The 12,575-nt window shown below is 41.9% G+C and overlaps 1 protein-coding gene across 1 annotated transcript; it reads right to left on the reverse strand.

The window, feature by feature from the left end:
• Positions 1-81: 81 nt before the first annotated feature.
• On the reverse strand, positions 82-4,587 carry LOC149271120 (serine protease inhibitor A6-like). The gene is made up of 5 exons (XM_089507609.1): positions 4,533-4,587; positions 2,091-2,663; positions 1,073-1,343; positions 704-851; positions 82-291 (listed from the first exon to the last, which is right to left on the reverse strand). The coding sequence occupies exons 1-5, from the start codon at positions 4,585-4,587 to the stop codon at positions 82-84; spliced, it is 1,257 nt and encodes a 418-aa protein (XP_089363735.1).
• Between the last annotated feature and the right edge of the window lie 7,988 nt (positions 4,588-12,575).

The raw sequence follows: 12,575 nt of genomic DNA on the forward strand, positions 1-12,575 counted from the left end.
CATCACCTTGATGTTTCCCGTGGCTGTAGAACCTTGCAGTACATTTCACACTTTAGTTCAGCGATAAATGAATGGATTAGGTTACATTGTAGCAGACACGGCTTGGTGAGTTGGGTTGATGACCCGGCCCATGAAGAGGATGCTCTTGGTCTCCTTGCTGTAGATGAAGAGGAGGAAGGGACGGTCGACCCTGAACGGCGTCACAGCCTGCTTGACTTTTACATCTGTGGCTGTAGCCCCGCTTGCTTCTGTCCCGTATTCGTTAACATTCAGCACGGCTTCATGTAAGGCCTTGAAAGGTCAAGTGAACAAGGAGCTCATTAGTAGTCGTGTAATTTTAGGATTTCCTATTAGAGCGTTTAACACCATTAAAAAATGTGTTACATTAGAGATTTCAACGCTTTGCGAAAGTGCTAGTTTTTGGTTTGGGAACCATAGCCCGCCTTTTAAAAAGGTGTGAGAGATTTCTAATTATAACATTTTCATCCCTGTTCCATGCAATGCCTGTCCTTGTCCAGACCACCAGACCTTTAAGGGTGGTAGATAAGTGTCACGGCCTCCCACCAGAAGTGGTAGAGGCCAATACAGTGAGAGGATTTAATTCTATGTTTGTATGACTTAAATAGGCTTACGTTATTGTGAAAGCTGTAAATAAACCCTGGAACGAGGATGGTTTTAATTGTCATAAAGATCGTTTACTTACCTTGGAGACCAACAGGTTGGGGTTACCAGAAATCTTAGACAAGTTGGCGCTGCCGCCAAAAACGTCGACCATGCCCATGCGCGAGAGATAGGTTTTCAAGTCGAGTTTAGCGCTGAAGGAGAACTTGGGTAGCGAAAGGTCCACGAGACTTCGGAAAAAAATAAATCAGCAAATTATATTCCTGTTAAATGTTCTGAAGCTGAGATCTACCGACTTTTATTTAAGACCATTCATTAATTATGTTCTTACATATATTGCCCCAAAATATAGTGTTTTTGCATATCAGAGTTCTCGCTCTGGGCCCGATCTACTAAACAAACACTCGACATCCTTTAATCATCGCCCCTCCGCGTTCGAAGGCAGACGTACCTGGTACGAGGCGAATGTATCCAGCGTTGAAATGTCTCTTCTGACAAAGATCTTTCTACCTTTATGATTTCGCCGTCTTTGGGTACCGCGACGACCATGTACGCTTTCTCTTTGTACGGCACTTGTATGACCTCACAATTCAACTCGCCGTCGCGGTAAGTTTTGTAGAGGCCGACGCGATGCATCATCGGGACTTGGATCTTAGCGACGCTATTCATCGAAAACTGGCCGTCCCTTGTGAGCTCCTGGTTGAAAGTATCTTCCCATTCTCCTAAAGAAGGAGAAGATTCACGTGTTTATCTTTCAAGTTAGGAAAAAAAAACGTTTTCGGGGGGAAAACATTAAATAAAAGGGTTGGGAGGGAGGCTAGAATTTGAGGTTTTGTTTGTTAATGTCTGTCTTGTGCTAAAGAACAGAATCTTGGCACCCGTCTTCTTCTGGTTACTTTGTTACCACAGCAGTAATTTCAAATATTTTTTATAAAAAAAAGTCAAGACAGAAGGTAATATTTTTGATGACTGACAATGAGTGAGATTCCCGATGTTTAAGTAAATACCATGACTGTTACCGTGACTGTAAGTTATATGTAGACTCCATCTTCTCTTGGGCCAATATGGGCCAATAAATACTCCTTATTTTAAAGTCAAGACAAGACTTATTATCTAACATATTACTCATTGATGGATAGATACAGAGAGTGACCATTTTACGGAGAATATGGAGGCCGGTTAGGACGGGCGGAAGGCTATCCTGAACCTAAAAAAGCCCAATGACCAAGGAAGACTTGATGCCATACATGAGTTAGGAAAATTGTCAGGTTCGATGGACTTAATGGCTCGTGATACATTGTTTTTGATGAAGACTGATAGAAGAACACAAAGTATCTGGAGAAACAACAAAATGCTGATATTGGGGTTACTTTTAGAACAATCACTGATAAACCACTGTTAAGGCTTATTACTGGAACTTCTAATTCGGATTTCCAGTTTGGATACATTTGGGTTCTATGGAGTCTTACCTTTGAAGAGAATATAATTCACCAGGACCATGACAGTATCTCGGCTGAGGTCCTCCACCAACTTCTGTATTCTACCGTCGGTCTCCTTTCTCACGTAATCGTTGATCTGTCTCTCTGCCTCTTGGATCTGAGCGAAGTTGGTTTTCTTGATACCCGCTCTGTAGTATCGCTCCATAGCCTTTCGGAAACCCGTAAGCATCTTAAGGTTCTGGTCTACGAACAGCGCGTTTCCGATGCTGACCTGCAGAGAGTTGCGATGGGCGTTTAATTCCCGGAGAAGATACTGAAAAGCTTCGTTGATTTCTCTGTCGTTCTGTGTTCCGTTTAGGCACAGCGCTTCGATGATCTGCTGATGGGTGGCCGACTTGGCCCCTTGAGCTAGCATGGCAAACGCGGTGGAAATACTCAATGGGGAGAAAAATATGTTTTCTTGGAGGGATCTTGACCCATCAGAAGAAACCTCATTGTAAACCTTTAGGGCAAATTGGGTATTTCCACGCGCCACTTCTTCATCTCTCTCAGGCTTCCATTTGACGTTCTCATCTTGAGTTTGATCTTGAGAAGAATCATGTTCTGAAGCCAATATCAGGGGGGCACATAAGAAGAGGGAGAGAAGAAGCCTCATTTTGTCTTAGAACCACCTAGAAAATATATATTAAAATTTTTATTTTTTTTAAGGACTGGAACTAAAATCTTTTCTTATATCAGACTGTTCTTTATAAACTAGTTCTCTGCGTTCCATCACTAGGAGAATAACATATAACTTCAATAGGCTACTTTTGATCTTCCAGTCCTTACATCACCCAATGTTTATTGAATTTATTGGGGTTTCAGCCGTCTGTCACATTAGAATAGAGGATAGATGTCTCTTCTAGAGACAGTTTCTTGGGGGCCAGAAGAAGATCCCACATAAACGTACCACTGCACATAACCCTCATGTAATAATAGAGGTATCTTACCTTAGTAACCTCCTGGTTTAATACATGATTATTAAGAAGCAAGAACATGAAGGTTAATTAACAAAATATATTGTTCAGTAGGAATATTAATTAATAGACGGATAGATGTAAAGAGAAAAAAGTCATAATTGTTACTATAAAAAAAAAATAGACTTAAAATTTGGAAAATATTTAAAATTCATTATAAAAGTCAATAAAAATATAATATTTTGTTGAGTGCTAAATATTTAAGAAATGTAATTAGTTTTGGGCCACTCTGTAATTATGTTTGTAAGAGAAGATTTCATATAATACTGTATTTTATACTCATGTATAATCAATGTAAAATAATTTTACTGTGGTTTTTTTTTTAATATGAATTCTTATTAAATAATATCAGATATAACAGCCGTGCGCACAGCGAGTGATTAATGTTATTACATTATTTTTTTTAGAATCTAAATTATTATAAAGCATATTGGTATAAGTTTGATAAATACGTACCGCTGTGCGATGCCTTCTTTCCGTAATAAGGTTAATGTTCTTGTAATTCTAGATATTTATACCAACTGCTGAATAAATTGATCATCTGACAAACCAGTTAATGTCATATTGACCTGTCCCTATCAAGGATGTTGGTGATTACAACAGAAAGACAATATATACTGATAAGATAAATCAAACATTAGACAACATGAGAACTAGAAACCTCCAGAAGGTTTCCAGAAGTACATTGGAAATGTTAAAAACTGTGAATTTATAAAAAAAAATTTTGCAGAGGCATCTGGTGCAGTTCCTCATTATTCCACATGGCGGTGCTCTTGCCATAATTTTTTTTTAAGTGAAATTTGCTGGCGACCGGCAGACATCTCTATTAATATTACTACCATGGCCAGGTTAGAACACCCTATTAGGGCACTTGCCACAGATATATTGGTGATGAAGCCCAACGCGCGGGACCATTCACGTAATATACATTCTTCGCGCCGCGATCCGGCTTAAACCCATTCCGAGTAGAGCTCGGTGGTAATTCACTTTCTCGGTAAATTGATTTTCTAGTAAATTGATGTAAAAGTTCACATGCGCCGTGCTTGAAATTCAAATGTATGCAGATACTTTATGCCTCCTGTGGTTTCCAGATGGCAGAAGAAGAAATAAACATAGTCTGTCATTTATGTTTTTGGGGGTTTTTTTAGAACAAATTAACGTACAGTTTTTTTTTTGGAAGGGAATACGTTAAGTTTTAGGAAGTATTATTATCAGACTATAGTCGAGCGAGATATTATCAATATTAAACAACGAGGATCGATGGAGTCATTCTCAGCTGAAAATGTTGCCCGGCGAGACGTTGCTTGAAGTCCGTAGCTTATTCCACAGACGCGGCGTATAATATAACCTTATCAGATCTACAGCGGACATAACTATATCATATAACAAAATTATCTTCACCCAGCCACCGTTCCATCATGAATGTGCCTCGACCCGCCGGCGGTCACGCGCTTACCTGTCTCTGCATTGCGTATGATGGCTTTAAGGGTGGTGGTCGCTGGCGGCAACATGTCGTTTACCACATTTTTTTTATTACTGGCATCTTTTATGATTTATACGTCTGGTCTTTGTGTACCTGGCTGGCGTCTTTTTGTTTTTGGCGCGCCTAATTTAACCTATAGTCAGAGTGCCTCGGTGCCGATTCCGTGCTCCACGTCCTCTGGTCTTATATGATTTATATGTTTATTCTATTTGGTTCTGACCCGGTTTGTACGACCGACTTTGCTAGACTTCTTAATATGTTCAGCGCTCTTGATTTGTCTTGTGTTGCCACTTCTCGGTTATTCCTACCATCCAGTCACCTTCTCCAAGGTCCATCTCTTCTTGGTGCCTTCTGCTGCCCCCTCGGACTCTCCTACCTCTTCCCCCGTGGTCCAACAAGTACCCCCGGCCGGCCGCAAGCTCAAATCTTCTGTCCCCGAGGTTCGACTTCCAGGTCGATGGACAGAAAAGAATAACCTTCAACAAGAACGCGTTGGGAATTATCTTCCCTGACCAAGTGCGCGCACATCGATTTTTCGAGAGAGAGAGAGGTTGGGAGGACTTCCTACATCATGGATCCTTATGAGATCACTTAGCCGATAAAAATCAATTTTTAGCACTAAAATCACTCACCATGTTAATATTATTAGTCAGTTTACTGCACAGACTAGAGCCGCCGTCCTCGCTACGCTGATCTCTCCCTACGCTGCAGCAAATTGTCTGATTGAGTTAGTCTGACCGTCTAGTCGAGGGACGCAACGTCTTCTTCAAACAACAAAGACACATTTATATCTATATTAATTAGCCCTCTGAAGTTCAAGCGAGCGTGGGGGGGGAAATCTTCCAGGCCGATAATTTTTAAATGCTAAACAAAGAGCACGTTGTTCTTAAATGTGCCAAGTTCTTCTAAAATTACTTCTCAAGACGTCAGCTCTCGACAGGTTATTGACCAAGCTTAAGGTGGCAGAGATGGCAGCCGGCCGGTAGATTGAGCCCTGGTGTACCTACCTTATGTTCAATGATTGGGGAGATCTTAATTTACTCTACGAAGATCCGTGTCCAATCTACCCAACCTCCATAATATTTTTTTACTCAATGTTTTAGATCCCTCTGGCCGCAAAAAGAATGAATTCTGAAAAAATGCGAATGAATTAGAACAAGTCCTTTTCCTTCACGCCTTTAAACGTATTTATTTGTTGGTTACAAGTTGTCTTTTCAGAGACAAGTTATTTTCCTTTGAGAAAATCAGTTTTTTTTAATGTTTTTTTATTTTTAAGACGGCAGATGTCAGCTAGAATTTTGGGGGTTTTCGCTAACTCGATTTAGTTTGGAGCTAATTAAACTTAAAATTACTGAATTTTGTTCTTTTTTTTTTTTTGCTTCTCAGGCTTACAACCAACATTAGAGGAGATGAAAGGAAACGGAAAAGTCAGTAGAGATGTATTTTTTTTTAGGGCTAAAAGAGTCTCAAGGAGTCTAATTAGCTGAAAAATATGTACTTTTATTGACTTCTCGATCAGAACGAGCCGAGGAGAAAGTGGAGCAGGCTGTTAACATCTCATGTAAAACAATTTTTACAAGTAATCCACCGAGCTTTGGCTCTTCAAGAGCCGGCAGTCGTCGGCGTATTTCCATATTTGTTGCCTAGAGCCACAAAAATGACGTGTTCCAAAAATATCTTAAAAATTAACTCTTCTAACAAATTTCATTTAAACTTTCGCACCCCGGGATTTGATCACGAAAAGCTTAACCGCAAGAATAAAAACTGGCCTAAAGTCAAGGTAATTGCGACTTAAATTTGTCCAATGATGATCTCCACTGAGGTCGTTGAGCTTCTCTTTCATTTGTGGGCCATGCTTTGCCTATTTTATCTTTGACCGCTGATTTCCGCCGTGTTTCGGCTTTGAAACGATCCCATTTCTCGGACATGCGAGGGAATCAAAATAAACTCGTGTCCGCAAGAAGGTAGCATAGACTCCACAAAGCAAATTCTCAACTGGAATGGTCGGGAGGGAAATTTTTCATATTGGGTAAAATGAGACACCCCTGACGCTTGTGCCATGTGGTCAACCACCTAGAACTCCCATAAAACGCCACGAATCGCCTCTTGGTTGGTTCATGGACGGCAAAACATCCAATTGTAATCATTTCTGGTGCCTTTCTCACCACGGTTCGGCAGTGTATTGGTGAAGCAGTTGACCAGTGGGCAAGTGGGGTTAGGGGTCTTTAAGCCCTCTTCTTCCCCCCATTAAGCCCATGTCATCCTGGCCCCGGTATGTATGGGGATGTCTTCTAATACATCACAAAATTCTTCCCACCTCAAAAATGTTTTTGGATTTTTTCTGTTTTTGTTAATTAATTCCTGCTTTGTATTTTGAATGATTCAACTTTATTCTCCAGCTCAAGTTCATAACATAGTGAAGTTCAAATATTAAGAATAAAAATAAAATACAAGAAGGAATCTAGAAAATGAATAGCAATCTGTTTTGTTGTCTTTGCATGTTTTATGTATAGATTGGTAATGTTGTCCTTATGTTGAATTCCTCCCAATGGATGGAGGACTTTATATGATGAAGCCTGATGAAGACCACGGTTTGTTCCTCACCTATTCTTCCTTTGTCCTGTGGAGTGCGTCCATCATATATAAGACATTCGGTAAATCCCTGATGGAGAGCAGACTAGAGGACGACTGACGGGGTACGGGCAACATTGACTAATTCCATTGGAACCCCAATGATCCATCTACTTCGCCATCTAGGTCACCATGAACCACAGCCATATTACAACATTGAAGAGCGGAGTCGCTTTCAGTTTTAAATCTGCTGCCTTCGAAACGACTGACCTTTTCAGCTTCATTTTTAGCGGACAAATGCCAATCCTTCCCCCACTCCCATAATGCTGAGCTTAGCTTTTCTTTCGCGAAATTTAACGTCATTGGAATAGTATTTCAGAAGCCAGACCTTCTCCGTGTTCTGTTTTGGGGGGGGGGGGGGGACGCAGAATGCGGTGATGTGCAGTTAGCGCGACGCTCTTGGCTGCTGGTTCCCAGGACGCCGATTGTGCAGCTCATTAAATATTACTTAAGGAGCTGAACCTTATTGGAAGTTTATTGGCAATTATTTGGACACAAACACGGAGGGACAGGAGACATGACACAGAGGAGGATCTGTCACGATGATTGAACGGCTGATTGAACTGCTTGCATCGACCTCAGCAGAACACTGACCTTGAGAACCAAGAACGGAAGAGAATCTTCGCACATTAGTTGTTTCCTTTCTCTGGATACTTTGTTTCCTTGCTGTATCCAGGGCCGGCCCAAGACAAAATGCCGCCTGGGGCGAAGTTTAAAATGACGCTCCCCCCCCCCCTGCTCGGTCTCGGTGCCGGCTTGTAATGCTGAGCGCCGGAAATGATGTCATCTTCCGGCGCTCAACATCACAAGCCGGCACCGAGACCGAGCTAGAGGGCTCGCAGAGGAGAGAGAGGGGGGCCGAGTGGGCACTGACAACTTGGTAAGATAAAACCACTCGGCGCCCTCTCTCTCTCTTTTCTCGGTTTTAAAAAAGAATAATAAAAAAGGGCTTGGGGCTCCGCCTGGAGCGGTTGCCCCACTCGGCTCCATTGTCGGGCCGGCCCTGGCTGTATCACATCTTAGGTCATCCCTCTACTTCTTATACCGGAAATGGTTGAAGGGGAGGGGGGGGCAGCTGGATTTTTAGGATAGAAATCACACAGAAATCACATTATCGTCCATTAAAGATCTCAAAATGTTAACATACAATGGATATAACGAGCGAAGGTTTCTCCTACCCTCAGGATGGTTCCCCAGGTGCCCAGAGGGAAAAGTCTGAGAAACTCTGTCCCCATGGAGCTTACAATCTAAACATTACACGGTGTCAATTCTCTATTTTTTCCTTGGGTCGTTGTAAGTTTGAGAGACGATCTTGTAGAAAAAAAAAACAGATTTGAGAAAACCTTGACTCAATAGCAGGAAAGACTGTTAACGTTGCTCGTGGCACGTATTATAAAGTGAAAATGGATTATATGGAATGACAACTGGGCTGAAGATTTTCCTTCCTTCTATACGGCCGATATTAATAAAAAAGAAAAAGGTTTAAAAAAAGAGACGCGGCAAAAAGCTAAAAGGGCCTGAAACCCCAATAAAGAGACAAAACGACATTATAATATTCTAAAAGACAAACCAAAGTTTACTTTATAAAGATCAATAATCTATCCGTTCGATCAATAAATTTATAAATAATCCCACGTAGGTTACTATTCATTACGTTGCATTTAAAGGGTCAAATCCGTCCAAGTGCCGATGGCGGAATCTGTGAGGGGGAGAGTATAGCGGGGTATAGCGGAGTATAGCGGAGTATAGCGGAGACCTATTTGAGACATTACATGTATAATTAAACTCCCTGCGTGTCGTCAGTTTAATGACAGCGGACGCGGCAGGGTCACAGACACACGGTGTTCAGCAAACGGACCCCTGCCAGGAATCCAGTAAAATGCGAATTTATAATATAAAAATATAAATTCCTGTATGAATCGATTATTATTATCATAAAGTCAGACTGCAACTCCCAGGACTCTCAGTCTGCCGGTGTGATCCCTACGTGCTTTATTCATAGGGGGGAAAATGTAGGATTGCACAAACTTGAGAAACCCAGAACCTGCCGGCAGATCGGCCCCATCCGGCCCCCGTCTAGTCTGCCGTCTCTCCTGCTGTAAAGACTCAAACCTTAATCAGTCGTCGGTGTCGTCTTAGATTCAGGAGCCGTATGTCTATCCCGCGCATGTTTAATACCCTCACTGTATGACCCGCTATATATATATATAGGATATTAACTTTCTTAAACTTAGGGGCTGGTAAGTGCCGGGGTTCATCCATTACATAGAACTTTTTGCTCGTTTTCTACTCCATCTCTTCCTTTCAATCAACTCAACAAATGACATGAAAGCGGCTCTCAGATCAGGGAGCCATTAAGAGGCTGGAGGAGTCATTTTGATTGTTAAAGGGGCCATTTTTTTTCTGTAAAAGTGGAAAAAGCTTTTTGGACTAATTTAAACACTTTTTCGTTCTATAAAAATCTCGAAATCGAGAAACCCCGGGGCGACATTTTCTATCGCATTCACAGACCATTTCACCCCTAGCTTAACGCTTTCATCACCAGATAACAGATTGCTTGTGGAAACTGCGATCATTTTCATGCTTGGACCAAAAGAATGGAAATTTATTACGGGGGGGAAAAAAAAATTAGAAATGGGTTTAGAAGAGGTTCCCCTAAATCACAGATAAAGGGCTAATGCTTCCTACCATAATACGTCTAAACCGCGTGTAGCGGGGGAATAATAATTAACTTCTGTGTTTTCACACCTGCTGCCCTTCCGGCGCGGCCCACGTGGACAGTAGAAATAAATTGCAATTGGCGCAATGCAACTGGGGGTGGGGCTACACTCAGAGAGCCTTTTGTGGGAAGGATGTGGGCAGGGGAGGGTAAAGTGGGTGGGAACTAGGCAGAGCATGGGTGGGAATGAGTGCAGCCACAGTACACGCCCCTGCTCAGAGATTAAAGGAACAGACCAGGAGGCTCCGGGAAAGCCGGAATTCAACCGGAGAACCGGGAAAGCCGGACTTCAACCGGAGACTCCGAGTCAACCCAGAGGGTTCCCAGGTATGCCAGAGGAAATTAAAACAACCAACACACGTTTTGGGTGGGGATATGCAAATTAGCTATTACCGTAAGGTCTTCTAATTTCATATATTAGCTATTTTTATACCAAAAAGCCCCCCAACTCTTTGATCTGAAGCCACAAAGCTGATTTACAGAAAGAATAGAAAGCAAGACGAGTCTGATTTCACCCAAGATACGCCGTTTCTGCGTTTGCGTGTGATTTAGGATCACGTCGTATGAAGCTCTTCCTTTCTCCTTAATATCCATAATATACGCCCCTCGAGAGTCTGAATCGGATGAATGTAATCCAAGTACTTTCATCTTCACGGAAACCCTTCCACCCCGCGGCATTATCGCGTCTCGGCTGCCAAAGAACGTCTTCTAAGTGTTGTTGGACGTGCAACGAACGAGATGTGGAAATCTTCTTCCTTGTTTCTCGTTATCGTTACGATCGTCTTCTCAATCTGGGAATTCGAAATTCTATTTCTGGAATTCTGACCGTTAAACGTACGGCGTATATATATATATATCTATCTATATACCGGCGGCACATCTGCAGCGGGATATTTCTCCCGAGACACATAATGACTTTGTAATTATGCAACAGAAACCGCGATGACCCGTTAAAACTTACAGGAGATGTTTCCCGAGCAACGGCGGGGATACAAAATTATCTGTTATTAATTCGCTAATTATAATGCACCTGAACTCAAGCACCGCCCATACTCATTTACATATAAACTACTGCTGACTGATCTCCTTGCATCATTATCACTTTAATACCCCCCCCCCCCCCGGTTACCGATTTTCCATCTGGGTAGAAATAGGGGGGTATTTAATTTTTCCAATGTGACCCCCCCCATCCACATGAGCAGAAAGTGCTCCCATTGTTTTTAATGAGAGTGCTTTCCGGGCACTGATTGGCTGCTTCGAGCAAACAATCAGTGATGAGAATCGTCGGCCCATGGAGGAGGCAGGGAGCTGCAGATCTGGAGCTGGAGCTTCTCCTTAAGCTAAGTAATTTTTTTAAAAAAAATTATTTTTATAGAAAGTACATCCAAGTTCTTCTTCGCTGAAGCTGCCAGGAACATTAAACTGCCCCTTTAAACTTTTAACCCTAACTTTTCCTGGCTGTCACCTTTTATTGAAATTAACTCCGTAAATTCAGGGAGAGGGAGTCGGGCCCAACGCACGTTTCATCCTCGGTAAGAGATTTAAGTCTTTCTTCAGTTAAAAGCGGTGAGATTTCCCCTCGCCGTTCGTTAGCAGAGCCTCGGGCGACTCCTCAAGTGACGCCATTCATCTTTTACCAAATAACAGAACTATCTGTCAAAAAAAGGGATCTTCATGAGCGTAAAACCGGGAGATTTATCGTCTCTTTCATGTTAAACCAGAAATACTCCGGAAGCAGAGATACGTCTCTATCATTTATTCCGAAGAGTGCAGGAAGTGGTGCTTAACCCTTATACTCCCACCGTTAGACGTCGTATCTCTTTGTTACATTGCTTCCTTTTTGCTAAACTGCAATAAATCCTTATATTGCTGGCATTGCTCATTCTGACAGATTTTGAAGAATATTTCTGCTCTATAAATGTAGTCAAAATGATCTATTTTGTTACTTTGTCTATCGAGGTGTCGGGAACTTCTGATTAGGACACAGGTGATTTTATCATCTTCACTCGTTCAACTAAGCCACCTGTGCTAAAGCAGGAATTCTTAAATTATCTTCTGCTTGCAGCCCTTGAGGGTCTTGCGCTTACCCCCCCCCCCCGGCAATATCCAAAGAAACAAACACAATTTTTAATTTCTAGTGGGAACACTTAATTATCATGTGACACAAAAGCAGATGATGATGTAGGAACTAAAAAAGTGGATAAGTGGAACAGCACCTTTATTTTCTCCTATATAATTTTAATAATTACAGCATTACCTTTCTTTCGTTGCCTGTTATCAGCAATTAATTCTGATTAGAACAATGACCCGTTAGTCGGTCGTCACCGCCCCGCGATCAGGAACATTTTTACATTTGAGATCTGCATTGTGACAATCGAACAGAAACAATTCCCCCAATTAAGAGAATGGCGCTCCATAGGAATTGTAATAATTCAGCCAAGTAATATCTCAGGCTAATTATTCCCAGTGATTGCTAACGATGATGACATCTGCTCGTAATAAAATGTACAGCGAGGAGGAGAGGAGACGTGCTTCAGATGCTCTTTTTCCACCAGGAGATAACAGAAGGCCGTTGAACGTCCTTCTTCAGTTTGCTTTCAATGTCACCTGAATAAGTTGTCCCAGGTTTCCTTCTATTTTATGGCGGTCTCTGGTCTAAGCCTTGG

Source organism: Sceloporus occidentalis, unplaced genomic scaffold (genome assembly GCF_023333645.1).
Source record: "Sceloporus occidentalis isolate IW3139 unplaced genomic scaffold, rSceOcc1.0.p SCAF_559, whole genome shotgun sequence".
Classification (NCBI taxonomy): domain Eukaryota; kingdom Metazoa; phylum Chordata; class Lepidosauria; order Squamata; family Phrynosomatidae; genus Sceloporus; species Sceloporus occidentalis.